Source organism: Clavelina lepadiformis, chromosome 7 (assembly GCF_947623445.1).
Source record: "Clavelina lepadiformis chromosome 7, kaClaLepa1.1, whole genome shotgun sequence".
In the NCBI taxonomy this organism is placed as follows: domain Eukaryota; kingdom Metazoa; phylum Chordata; class Ascidiacea; order Aplousobranchia; family Clavelinidae; genus Clavelina; species Clavelina lepadiformis.
The window spans coordinates 1,236,798-1,251,498 of record NC_135246.1 but is presented as its reverse complement, the minus strand read 5'-3'; the positions used below and the strand labels follow the sequence as shown (position 1 = coordinate 1,251,498).

The 14,701-nt window shown below is 37.0% G+C and overlaps 2 protein-coding genes across 2 annotated transcripts; one reads left to right on the top strand and one right to left on the bottom strand.

Moving 5' to 3' along the window:
* The first annotated feature begins 794 nt into the window (after positions 1-794).
* LOC143465311 (vitamin D 25-hydroxylase-like) lies at positions 795-4,239 on the top strand. The gene is made up of 9 exons (XM_076963537.1): positions 795-1,079; positions 1,288-1,436; positions 1,584-1,686; positions 2,190-2,299; positions 2,539-2,657; positions 2,833-2,945; positions 3,058-3,202; positions 3,338-3,498; positions 3,723-4,239. The coding sequence occupies exons 1-9, from the start codon at positions 795-797 to the stop codon at positions 4,041-4,043; spliced, it is 1,506 nt and encodes a 501-aa protein (XP_076819652.1). The 3' UTR covers positions 4,044-4,239.
* Positions 4,240-7,702: 3,463 nt separating this feature from the next.
* LOC143465700 (uncharacterized) lies at positions 7,703-10,191 on the bottom strand. Its single transcript, XM_076964130.1, has 5 exons — positions 9,859-10,191; positions 9,027-9,158; positions 8,764-8,888; positions 8,478-8,615; positions 7,703-8,412 (listed from the first exon to the last, which is right to left on the bottom strand). The coding sequence occupies exons 1-5, from the start codon at positions 10,051-10,053 to the stop codon at positions 8,133-8,135; spliced, it is 870 nt and encodes a 289-aa protein (XP_076820245.1). The 5' UTR covers positions 10,054-10,191; the 3' UTR covers positions 7,703-8,132.
* Positions 10,192-14,701: the final 4,510 nt, after the last annotated feature.

The window sequence follows — 14,701 nt, the reverse complement described above, 5'->3', positions numbered from 1 at the left end:
AAAGCATTTGTGTGGTGACGGTATCACGGCAAAACTTTAACTAAATGCAGCAAAATAAACCTTTGAAAAAAAAACTTTTTTGGGAAAGACGAAAATGTCTGAGAGGTTGTTTACGATTTGACTGGAAAGTGATCCTTTCAGGAGCTGCAGTAAACAGTGGCGTCGCCAACAACTTCCTGATGCTTGCATAAAACTTTCCTGTAAAAATGCTGTTGCTTTTTTTTCACTTTTAATGCACTTTAATTATAAGGCGTTGTTTAGAATACATGCAAAGATAGCGTTAGAAGGAAAAGTGCCATACGCTGTCAAAGCAGGAAAATTGATCAGCAAAACCCTGCATGTCCGCATAATATACCTTTGTGATACAGGGTGACAGAGATGTGATGCCAACAAATTAATGGATCGAATTTTTAATCTGGCTAAATAATTACGTTTATCAACTCTATCAAGACAAAAAGCGCCGAGAGCAGCATTTATCACGAATAACTCTCAGATCAGTGCTGTCACATGTGTGATGTCACATGTGTGATGTCATCAGTGTGATGTCATCAGTGTGAATGCTCCGAATTTGTGACTTTGTTTCATATACAAACGCACTCAGCAAGTTCGAACCTCTGCCAAAGCAGCTCAAAATCTTTTGCATACGAAGTTGCCAGAAATGTAGTTTCAACGCGACTGCCAACTTGATATGCTTATTAGACATTACTTACATTAATTCTTGTAGGGTTAGCGGTAAATGTGTTTATAGAAATCAGCTTCTACAAAAATGCTAATAACCAAGGATAAATTTATCAATGTGTTTCCAAAGATTAACGTATGTAGTAGAAATGATCGTTGAAGCTTCGATAGTATGCTTTACGAGTATCTTGTTATTGTATGGAATTATGGCTTGGTACCGAAGGCCACCCAATTCTCCACCGGGTCCGCGGGGAGTCCCCATATTCGGTAATGCTTTCTTCTTAGGAAAAGAACCTCAAAAGACTTTTCGAGATTGGGGTAAAAAATATGGAAAGGTTCTGAGTGTTCGTCTTGGCAGTAACGACTGGATTTTAGTCAATGATTACGCCACGTTACATCAAGTAAGTATATGGACAGGTGTAGGTCCAACTTGTGAGCCAACAATTTCATAGCCAACTGGTAGAAGCTATTTGCGAAATAATTTTGTACCAGTATATAAATAAAGTCTTATAAATGTGTGCTTTACGTTTTTGATTTTGTACACATGTTATAAAATAAAAATTTCATATTTTCCATGTATTGATTTAGCTTAATCACACATATTTATAGGCCCTTGTTAAGCAACTAACCAGGTTTTCTGGAATTCCGGCATGTCCGATACTCATGGAGTTTTCAAATAGAAATAACGGACTTGCATTTGTTGACCACGCGCCTTCTTGGCAAACACACCGACGACATATAGTTACTACACTTCGCAGGTAAAGCATTAACACAAATGCTCTTGCGATACTTTAACGTAGGCTACATACACCGATTGTACAGTTTGAACAGACTATATTTTTTGATTTAAGTTTGGTTTCTATTTCCAATTTAAAAACGTTTTTAACTTTCTTGATTTTTGGTAGATTTGAGCTGGGAAAACGAAGCATGGAAACTAAAATTTCTAACGAAGCATCGCAGTTGATCGAGTTCCTTAGGTCGGCCAATGAACAAGCCGTTGATATCGGGGTAACAATTTTTAAAATCTACTTAAAATTAAGCAAGAATCTACTGAAATTCTACTTAAAAAGTAAATTACCAACAACACAAAAAACTTTATATAAAATAGAACTTTAAAAACTACTAAAAAATAGTTGCAAAAATATACTTAACATTTGTTACACAACAAAGATTTTGTTTTAATAAACTTTATACATATTTTATCACAGACTGCAACTTAGATTTAGATAGATATTTCATATAATCGATTTACAAACTGCCGATGAGTTAGCGATTATTATTTGGTATTAATTTGCAACAACACATGTTTACAAAATCTTTTGAAAACGAAGTATTTAAATAAAACATATTTGATATCATTGAGAAGCAAATACTAAAGCCACCATATTTATTTTTGTTTCCTAACAATTAATAATATATTACTTTGTTTAAAATGAATTAATGTATAATCTGTTTGCGTGTTTTGTATAAGGAAAAACTGTTTATAGTTCTTTCTTGTGTTTAATGTACAGGATTTGCTGCACAAAATGACGACCAACATTCTTTGCCACGGTATTTTTGGAAAAAGATACGAATATGAACATCCAACGCTTTGCTCGCTGGTAGAGATGATAACGAAAATGTAAATTTGATAAGTATTTTTATTTGTAATTACTGTAATTAAGTAAAATCATAAGCGTAATGGTGATGATTATAATTATAAGTTTCATTTGTGTTGCTGAATTGGCCAAAGACAATCCGATATTACTATAAAACTGAAACAATGCAATCCTAAGTAACTCATTACCTACCTCAGTTTAAAACCATCATCAATGTTTAACAAAACACATGAGCATGTAAATGTTTTTTGTCTTAATATAGGGTATCTGCGGAATTTGGCGAATCAATGCAGACAGCATTGCTTTTTCCATGGCTTCGATTTATTCCTCCAGTGTCAAGCGGTTGTGATAAAATCCTTCATACAAGAAAACGCATGATAGGTAAATGACGAACATTTTTTCTATTTTTGCTCGATTTCAGAATTTTAGTCTTCAGCCAGCTTCTTCAATAGTTTGATATATTAATTATAGGACAAAACTGCAGTAAAATTAACAAAATATATACTGCTTATACTTAGTTAATTACGCCCGATAACCATTCTGCAATTAATTCCAGATGCCATTGATGAAGTTGTGGTTGAACACGAAAAGAGTTATGATGAAGATGATATGAGAGATTTTATCGATTGTTATCTTAAAGAAATGAAAGCGGGAAAAGAACTTTTTACGGTATGTTTTTCCAAAACAAATTTTTTGTCGCTTTTGCTCATTGCAGCATTTGATAAAACCATCGTCAAAGGTTAAGTTTTTTCATAAACAATCTTACATATTTTATGTGCAGAGAAAGCAACTACTTTATGAAGTATCCGATCTTTTCCTGGGTGGCACCGATACAACTTCAAACACCCTAAAATGGTGTTTGCATGCTTTTCTACATTACCCACAGACGCAAAGCAAACTTAGAAAGGAAATTTTTGATGTATTAGGTAAGTATTTGCTGGGCTATACTTCTACAGGTTGGGTAAAGACATTCGCAGACCAAACTGCCAGACTTTGTAAGAAATTATACTCATTTCTTTCTACTTTATTTCTTTTTAATTTATTTCTTCAAAATCTGTTAGGACCATCGGGCAATGTTAATATGTCACACGAACCTAAGATGCCATACACCCAGGCTTTTATCTACGAGATTTTGAGATTTCATCCGATACTTGGATTGATTTATCGCAGCACTACTGAAGATACTGAACTTGAAGGCTACAGTGTTCCAAAAGGCACACCTGTATGGGAAATACCAGCTGTTTAGATTTAATATCCGTTGTAGGCCTACTACTTTCACACTTTTCAGTTTTATAGTTTTAAAAGGTTTTCTGTAAAATTTCTATCGCATCCATGCTTTTCGATCTTTCAGTTACTAAGAGCTATTTTTATGTATTTTTAAATTTTTATATTTATTATTGCTAAGAGTTATTTTTATTTATTTATTTCTATTTATGATGTTGTCAGGTTATATTCAACCTTTGGGCAGTTCTCATGGACCCAGACTACTGGCACGAACCGGATAAGTTTAACCCGGATCGTTTCATCAATGAAAAAAGAAACTTTTTCAAACCCAGTTACGCCGTCCCATTTAACATGGGAGGTCGACAATGCCCCGGTGAGCGACTGGCCAGAATGGAACTGTTCATTTATTTGGTCACAATGGTCCAGCGATTCGAGATTTTACCAGATCCAGATGCGGCTGAGTTACCTTCCACTGACTGGATAATTGGAGGGGGAATTTTTTTTTCTCCTCCATCGTTCAAGGTGGTTTTTAAAGAAATTTGATTTTGTTTTGTGTGCTTGCTGCTACAATAATCTGGAAATTAATCTTATGTATACAAAATACTAATCTAGGAAAGGATGATGTTTTACCAATTAATGTTTTCAGTTATGTAGTGAATAAAAATTGCATGAACAACGTTTTCATCTAAACTTATATTATGTACGAGAATGTATACTTACTCCAAAGAAATAAACTGAGAACCGTAAAAGCATGAGAAGTTATTTTGAGGTCGAACATAACTGAATAATTTTTGCACCACTTTTGCAGTTAGTTTAGTGTTTGTGCAAATTTGCCTTTTGTGTCTCAAAAGATATTTTGTAAAGGGAAATTTAAACGTCATACAACTGACGCTAAAACTTTTGTGAGGAAGAGAACGGTGAGTTGCAAATCTCGTTCAATGTGCTGGTTCATCAATTTCTAATGACATGGTTGACGGCAGCGAATCTTTTTCTATGGTTTCCATTTAAACCTCCAGTTCAAGAAATGCAATAATATCGTAGAATCGCCACGTGGCTTGATGCGGATTAATGACGAAAAGTTTCCATTTAAAGATCTTTTTCACAGATTTCGTCATCAATCAGTTTTTTGGTGAAATAATATGTGTCTAACATGCAGGACTCCGGACTTTTAGGTTTTTCAATTGTTGAATGTTGTTTGCTTTTTTTAGGTTATATTCAATATTTTGGCAGTTTTCATGGATCCAAATTATTGGCATAGTCTCGATAATTTAAGGCCGAAAGGTTTCATCGACTTGCCTACTATTTTTCAACCGGTTCCTTTCATGAAGATTTTGTTTTACTGAGCTTCGATTGCTATTTTTTGGTAGTAAACCGATAAAGTGAAAGCTCAGAAGAGCTTCTTATTTCCTGCCTAGTATCCCCAAAACACGATTGATAGGTCTTCCCCGTTGGCGTACTTTGACAAATACGAGTTTGGTAAGCGATTGGTATCGATAAAGGCTCAGAGTACCAAGATTGATCACTGTAGGGCATCTTTCGTGAGCCATCATAGACTGTTTTGCTGTCCTTGACCGGGTGTACCGACATTTAATCACGCGACACTTAATCACGCGACATTTAATCACCGACACATAATCACTAGGACATTTAATCACGCGACACATAATCACTAGGACATTTAATCACGCGACACATAATCACTAGGACATTTAATCACGCGACTTGGATACGTAATCACGCGACATTTAATCACGCGACACATAATCACTTGGATGCGACTGCCAAAGGCTTCTTTGGTCTTTCTTTTAGAACTCGACAATTGTTTGACTCCGTTGCGCCGGCTTTCTCTATAATGTTTCTTTAAATCAACACCAGCTTCATAAAGTCTAATTGTTATAATGTCCGAAAGTATAACCTATGTAATATCTAACATTATTCTACTGTATTGTCACCGAAGCTCTTGACCAAAGTACCATCAAAACGTTACACCGTAAAATACAATGCTACTTGAAACTGTGTCAGGGCGTCGGTTTTGGAACTCTGGAACAATGCCAATGAATGAATTATTACAATTTACTATCACGACCGCCACATCTCTTTGTATCTATAACGACTAGTCTAGTCTACAGACAATCTCGTACTTAGTACGAGATACTAGTCTACCGCCTTCGCACCAGTTTTATGTCTCGGGCCGGACGATTTCGCAGGCCGGGCCGGATACGGCCCGCGGGCCCTAGGTTGCGGACCCTTGGTCTATACTCTATAGCCTGCCGCTGTCTTACCGTTGTAACTCGTGGTTATTTCCATTCAGGGGACATTACTATGACTAGACAGTTAATCACACGACATTTATACAGTGTCTTTGTCTATACTATAGCCTGCCGCTGTCTTACCGTTGTAAATCGTGATTATTTTAATTTAACGGACATTACTATGACTAATAAAAACGGAACGATTCAGTGGCGTGGCAAACTCTACCAGAAAAGTCGGGGCCAACGGACATTAGGGCTACTATGACTAATAAGACAGTGCAGTTTAGCTTAACATCGAAAGGGAATCAATCGGTGCTGCACAAACAGTACGAGTTTGTCAAACACCGTGAGTACGCAAACGGAACGATTCAGTGGCGTTGCAAACTCTACCAGAAAAGTCGGTGCCAGGCTCGTATAACAACCGAAGGAGACCAAATCATAACTGACGCTGATCCTGAACATAACCACGGCGGCAACAAAGAGTCGGCTTTGGCAAGACAGGCTATCAGTCAAATTAAGGTGAATATGGGTGAACTGTCAGCCAGTACAAGCAACGTCATCGGGTCTGTAAGCAGAGACTTGGAACCAGGTGTACTCATGGCGCTGCCAAAAAAGCAATCTTTGAAGCGGACCTTGCAGAGAAAACGTCGCGATATGCTGACTGCACACTGTACGGCCGCTCTACAGTCTCCGATGGATACTAATTTCACAATACCAGAAACATTCCAGCGCATGATTTTGCACGACTCTGGACCTGGAAACAATCGTCTGATTCTTCTTGGCAGCTGGGATCTGCTAGACGGTTTGGCCAGAGCGAAATTGTGGCTAGCTGATGGAACGTTCAAGGTTGTACCGTCTTTGTTCTTTCAACTGTACACAGTACATTTTGAACTTGTACCCGGTCTTATTCCTGCAGCAGTGGACCAGCACCACAGCACCACCCGACAATGTGGACTTTCATACGGGGAATTGAAAAAGACATTCAAATGCAACGTGCAACGTTTCTGCAAGGAATTGCTGGTACTCAACCTTCTATTCCAATGCGGTACAAGGCACTGAAACTGCGCGTGCAAAACACAGTTGACCGTTATCTGTCAAGCGAGATTTTAGTCTATCTTCGTGCAGTTGCTTACATTTCCCATGCATAACATTGCTGTAAATTGTAAATGTAAAAAAATATTGTAAATGTGTGATTAAATGTCGCGTGATTAAATGTCCTAGTGATTATGTGTCGCGTGATTAAATGTCCTAGTGATTATGTGTCGCGTGATTAAATGTCGCGTGATTAAATGTCCTAGTGATTATGTGTCGGTGATTAAGCGTCGCGTGATTAATTGTCGCGTGATTAAGTGTCACCAAACCCCTTGACCGGTGGTAAAGGTAAAAAATACTTCTTTCATAGATAAGCTTAACAATCATACAGACCATGTCTGGAAGTAGCTTGCAAGCAAAGTTACAGTGTCGTACTCTATTCTGTGTTGCTGTCAGTTCTAACAACTATAAGCCGGTTCTTTCTTTGCCGTATAGCTGTCCTCGATGATTGCGGCAAAAGTGTCCCGGTATACGGTTAAGAAGACTAAGAAAATACCCAAAAAAATTGCCACTACTGCAGTATGTTACAGCGAAATCAATATGTTTCATAAATTTTATGATATTTCGGTAGTAGCAATTGATTAAAACGCCGTATCTAACACGATAATTAGGAAAATCTATGGCCTTTTAACGTTGTAGAATCTATAAGCTATTCTAAATATAAAGCATCATAACAATGTAGGTTGACAAATCAAAGAAGACTAAGCAGTATCGAATTACTTTCTTTTCATTTTTCTGGTTGTTCTTTAACGCCTTTTAAATTGACAGGTGTCAAATAAAATGTTAACAAACAATGGTAGAAAAAGACTAAAACCGATTTAAATCTAACCGTATTGTCTGCTGTACTTGTTACTAGACTAGTCCGTTATAGTAAATACCAAAAGAAGATATCACTCACATTTGCAAACAAATCGATACAGGTAATCGCCGAATTCGTACAATAGTTCTTAAACTTAATTATCTCCAAACTAAGGAAAATCATTACAGTCATAAACATCAGTAAATGAAAATGCAAACAATAACTTAATGCATAAAAGTAATAGAAATCCCTACTTGAGCTCATAAGTCAGATCTCCAATATCAATTACGAAGTTTTGGGCAGAAAAGTTTGTAAAGATTGACGTTTTTATGACAACGTGCTATAATATGTCGATGTGGCATACGGCGTCTTTTCAAATCGGCCCCTCATTCTCGAATCTTCCATATTATATGTCATAATTCCCTGAGCAGCGTTGGATACTTCGATAAATCGACGTTGATGACGTTTTATACAGACTAACAGCAATTTCTACCTCAGTGTGTCCAGCCCGTAAGCCGTCACGTGACATAATGGACACACGAGCAGTAAAACAACGATGATAAATATGGCGCCGAGGTCTGGGTGGTTTCCATAGTCAAGAACCACGTAGGCTGGCGTGTTTCCGGCTGCCCAGCGGTAGATGTGAAAAACGAAGAAAATAACATAAAAGATGGCGGAGTAGAAAACGTGAAGTAATCGAACCGTAGTATTGGTGATTAGAACATCAGTGATCATTGCCAAGCTCATCACAACGTAGTTGACGTCATTACTAGAAAACATAAAAATATTAGCAATACTTGAATCAACCAGTAAACTTTTGACATCTTTATTCACCTTGAGAAGACGGCTGACCAATCTTTGGCAATCTGGTCACTAGCGGCACTTGCAATGATATGTATCAAGCTTTCAATAAAACAAGCCAACGATCCATTGAACGATATGGTTTGTAGAATCCAGCAAGCTTTATGATACCTAAAAAAATCCAAATATAATCTTCAATTTCCTAGAATCTTTACGGTTATATTTTTTTGCAAATTTTAACAGCAAAACAAAATGTTTATTTTTAGTTTAAATTAATTTGATTTAATGCGTGTTCAGCAAAAGCATGTGCAAAACTCACCACGACGGGTCATCGTTGCACAAGCAATCATGAAAAAATTGTAGAAGAGCTAGTAAGAAAGAAGTTAATTGGTAACCAGTGTAAAGTATGAACGTCCATGATGACAGCTGAATAGTCCAAGGTATCTAAATCACAGTCATTATCAAGACCGTACATTTACAATAAAACATCACAAGTCTGAGTCTGTGCAGGTTTTAAACGAAAAAAAAAACTTATAACAGAATAATAACAAATGAAAAACTAGAAAAAATGTTAATAAATACTTCATTGCCAGAGGTGTTTACTTCGGTTTGTGAATGTATTCTCTCTGTGATGGATTTCCAGCAAAGAACACAAATCGCATGGATCAAAGCTATTGATCTGTACGTCAGATAAGGTACTTGCGTTCTCGTCCACTGTAATGTACATTTTTAATTTAAAAGCTTGTATAGCATTTGTATTATTATTATTTTATTAGTTGAACTATCAACTATATGGATTAAAAAAATAACAATTTTCATTATATGACAACACATATTATTTCAAGTCATAGATGTGTAAACTTTGCAAAAGGAATTTAAAAGTAAACTTTTTTGTTGGAAAGAAGAGTTCGTGTGCAATTTTGTTTTAAATTTGTTTTTATTTTCAATTTAAACGTTGACTTTAAGCTGTGAGTCATTTTTATAACTTCTGCCATACACTAATAAGTTTGTCTGAAAAAGCATGAGATACTTTCTTTAAAATCGAGATTTTATAAAAACAAGACGAACTAGTTGGCCAGACGATTAGGCTTGCTTTGTCCAACGTTACTTGTAAACATTACATTTGACACCTGACGATTTAAAAAGTGTTTGAGAACAACCAGAAAAATAAAAGGAAGGTAATCCGATACTGCTTATTCTTCCCTGATTTGTCGGCCTATATTGTGTTGGTACCGTACATTTGAAACAGATTTTGGACTCGACAACATTTATGGGTCATAGCATTAGAACAATATCTGCATTTACGATTAAAAACAATTTTCCTATTTACCGTGTTAGACATCATATTTCAATTAATAACCACCGGAAAGTTCATAAAACCTGTCGATAGAATATTCATTAAGTCGCAACATACTGCAGTAGTGGCAAATTTCGTCGGCTTGTTTTCTTTCAAACCAAGCATCTGAATCGTCATTTCTCTTCGTAGTCTGGCCGAGCAGTCATATTCCACGGCATTTTCTGATCGACGACTGCTGAAGACAGTTCGAAACCCGCTTGGATAGGAGCTCAGCACTCCTGGGTTGATTCTAGTCATTATCTCCGTCGCCATAGCTACCCATAGAAGTTAACTTAAGAACAACACCAACGGAAACCACGAATACATCGCCTGATCATCCTATTTTAGTTACAGAGAAAAATCATTGTGATCCCAGATAAATCATTGGCTGGTTACACAAGTAATGTAAAAAAATTGAAAATGAACTCATATGCTTACTAAACACCCTTGTTTTGTTGCCTACTCCTTTGCTTAACTAGATTGGATACTCAGAATATCTTCTAAAGTTTTTGTTCAGTCTACGTTTAACCCAAATTACGCTACAGTACAGTGTTGTTTCTCAATATAAGTGCTGGCATAGATTTCCAAGGATTGAACACTTGAAACGAGAGCTAGACAGCTAGACTACAACTGAAACGAGAGCTAACTCTGAACCATTGATCTCCCCTGTCACCATGCGGCATAAAACATATACAAGAACAACCGTGAAAAAACACCAACGTCCTCAAACAATTGCGTAAACTTGTTGCAAAGAGAGTGTCGAACATTTTGAGGGTAGACACAATATAAAACGGTTAAAACAAATCTGGCAAGTTTTTCCTGAATGAGTTTCTTATAAATAACAATCAAGTACTAAAAACATTTTGACCGTTTATACTAACGTTTTGACCTAAAAATGTGCAGCTCGAAATCTGGGACAAACGAAATGGAAAACTCAACATAGATTTGTTTCTTTGTCTGAAGCTAAACATAATAGCTTTTGCCTTGTAAGTGAGTAAGTGATAATGTTTTAAAAACTAAAATTATGCGTGATAAAGCACCCGAATTGTTATAAGAAATTTTGGATTTATTTGTCTTTTATTGTGGTTGCCAAGACCCAACGTTTAATTGCTGTATAAAAAAGTTAAACGGTTTAAGGTAAATATTGAATCATATTTATTCAAACGTTCATTGAGTTTTTTGGTTTAGGAAGAGATTTCGGTAATGCAATTGTGCGAAAAAAGGTTTGTAGCAGACTTTTAGTCATGTTGTAGTGACCTCACCATATACTCTACTTAAGTAGAACATTTGCTTTCTGATATGTACTGACAGCTCCTTAGTTGGAAAGGGATAGAGATATACGATTGTCGGTATTTAACTTTAACAAGACTATTGACCATGGCTCACCTTAGTTCATCTCAGTGATGATTGTAAGTTTGGGTGGCCAAAACGTAGCAATAGAAAAGAACACATGTCAACTTTAAACGAAAGAAAATGCTAACTAACTAACTAACTCACTAACTACTGCAGTTTAAAACCATCATCAATGTTTTACAAAACACATATGCATTCATCTGTTTTTATGTTATGATATAGGGTATCTGCGGAATTTGGCGAATCAATGCAGACAGCATTGCTTTTTCCTTGGATTCGATATATTCCTCCAGTGTCAAGCGGTTGTGACAAAATCCTGGAGTCGAGAATAGATATGATAGGTGAATGACAGATATTTTTCTATTTTTGCTCGATTTCAAAATTGTAGTCTTCAACCAGCTTCTCAGCGACATGTTCTTTAATAGTTTAATATTAAACAATAGAACAAAACTGCAGCAAAACTAACAAATCATATGGTGCATAACGACAGACTTAGTTATTTACGCCTGATAAGCGTTCTGCTATTAATTCCAGATGCCATTGATGATGTTGTGGTTGAAAAACGCAAATAGTTATGATGAAGAAGATATGAGAGATCTAATTAATTGTTATCTTAAAGAAATGAAAGCGGGAAAAGATCTTTTCACGGTATGTTTTTCCAAAACAAAATTTCTATCGCATCGATGCTTTTTGATCTTTCAGTTAATAAAATCTATTTATGATGTTGTTAGGTTATATTCAATCTTTGGGCAGTTCTCATGGACCCAGACTACTGGCACGAACCGGATAAATTTAATCCGGAACGTTTCATCGACGACAAAGGAAACTTTTTCAAACCCAGTTGCGCCGTTCCATCTAATATTGGAGGTCGACAATGCCCCGGTGAGCGACTGGCCAGAATGGAACTGTTCATTTATCTGGTGAAAATGGTCCAGGGATTCGAGATTTTACCGGATCCAGATGCGGCTGAGTTACCTTCCACTGACTTGATAATTGGAGGGGTATTCCCCCCCCCTTATCGTTCAAAGTGGTTTTCAAAGAAATTTGATTTTCTTTTGTGTGCTTGCTGCTGCTACAATAATCTCGAAATTAATCTTATGTATACAAAATACTAATCTAGGAAAGGATGATGTTTTACCAATTAATGTTTTCAGTTGTGCAGTGAATAGAAATTGCATGAACAACGTCTTCATCTAAACTTATATTATGTACGAGATTGTATACTTACTCCAAAGAAATAAACTGAGAACCGAAAAAAAGGTAAAACATTTTTTGATACCCAATATACCTGCATAAGCAAACTACCACTGCACCACTGCAGTTTGTGACACAAATTTGCTTTTAATTGATCCTCAAAAGGTTTTTTCAGGAGGCATACTGCATTATAATTTTAAACGCCATAGACTGGGTGCTATAATGTTTTATAAAGAATTAAAGGTCATATCGATCTTATATGCCGGTTGACCAAGTCCTAATGATACGAATGATGGTCTCAAAACCAGCACAGGGCTAAATTTCGTCTTTTAGATGTAAAAATAGAAGCAGCTTGAAGACCAGTTTATTTTTATCAGCTTATCGCTGTCCACTTGCAGCATCTTGTGGTTTTCATGTTGTAACTTTTGTCCAGACTTTTTGCAGCTCAAACTGTAAACAATGCATGAAGGTCGCATTTACTGATGCATAGCCTGATCAGCACAGCCTTTTGGGTCGGCGACCAGAAGAAGGGAGGCGACGAGTAAGTCGAATGAATGGAACGAATGAGATTTATGTGTTTTGTCACTGGAGGATAACTTCGTTAAGGCTGTACTAAAGTATTTTACTTGTCTATGTGATAAGTGTATCACCAACTTTGATTTAACACAACTTTGACTAAATATAGCAAACTAAGTTGTTGAAAAACTATCTTTCTTGGGAGAAAGATAGTTTGTAGAGTGTAAAAAGGAGAGTTTGTATACGATTTGGCTGAAACGTGGTACTACCAGGAGCTACACAGTGGCATCGCCAACAACTTCCCGATGATTGCGTATGCTTGCATAAAAGTGTTTTGCGTCAGAAAATGTGTTGAACCGCAAAGCAAGCTTTTTCAAGGAACCGTATACCTCGTGAAATTGATCGTGGTCTAAGCGCGTGATCACATTTTCTACGATTGTCGATGTATGGTGCATGAACAGCCATTCTATACTACTTAAGGATTAACCTGACACTATCATACCCGTGTATTTAAAGCGTAATCACTTACAGACGCAAGTCTACTGTCAAAAGTGACAAGAGGCCGAGGTCAAATTCTTTTAATTCAACGGTAATTGGCAATTATTGACAGGCGATTGCTACCATTTCGCTACCAAATACTTGCCAAACATTCCTCAACCGTATTCGTATATTTTAGAATTGGAATTTTGACAGACTCCAAGTTCTTGATCATCCAATTTTACTTACAAGTGACGGGTTTCATCTTTATTGCTGAATATGAACCTATACTATAAGAAAGCGGTTCTTAACCCCGGGTCCTGGCTACGACTCTGAAAGTGGATATTTCTATACCTGTTCTATTCTATACGATACGCCAGAGGTCTTCACTGACATTTGACATTCAGCTGGATGACTTACCGGAGGTCTGTCGATCGTTGCCAAATTTTGAAGAAGAGCTCATTGAGATGAGAGCGGACGACTTATTTCGCGTTCAATTTCGCGAGCATCAGCATAGTCTGGGTGTCTGTTGGGTCGGCTGGAGTAAAAAACGACATTTGCAGCAGCGGCTGTAAGTCGTTGGTGCCGTTGGCGACAACGTACCTTGCGGAGCAGCAGCAGGGATTTTCGGCTCTCACTGTCATAAAGACGAAGCATCGCAACCGCCTTCAGCCAGAAGACGACATGAGATGCGCCTTCACCCAAGGTTTCAACAATTGTGCGACGTCAAACAGTACCAAGACGCACACTGAAATGAGAATATTAGATGCTGTGATGCTTTTGTTTTTCTGTTCTTTTTGTTTTAAATTTGTTCTGTGTTCGCGTCGTGAGCAAAATGACAGGGTTTCTTAGTTGTAAGCGTGGAAGCTTCGAAGTTCGTTTATTACTCTTAGGTTCACCACTTGGGTCGCCACCGCTACCACAGATAAGATTTTGCGTCGTGGCAAAAAAAATTAAGAACTACTGCTATAGTGAAACAAACTTCTTTAATTAACGACGCCGTGTGAATGTATATAATTGCTTAAGTATCACTTTTGCAGATAGCTTTAGAGTTTTCAGTTCAAATGCGGCCATTTTATCTAAACAGACGTTTTTGGCTTTTGCTTTTGGTTTTTAGCTCCGGTACACGATCGCCATGTCGCCTGCCTTGGCTTACTGTAATTGGACAAAATTTAGTTAAGCAAATGATTGTTATTTATAAGAAACTCATTAAGGTAAAATTTCCAGATATGTTTTTACCGTCTTATAGTGTTTCTACCCTCGACATGTTCGACACTCCCTTTGCAACAAGTTTACGCAAATGTTGGAGGAGGTTGTTGTTTTTTCACTATCGTTCTTGTATATGTTTTTCTTGCCGCATGGTGACAGGGGAGATCAATGG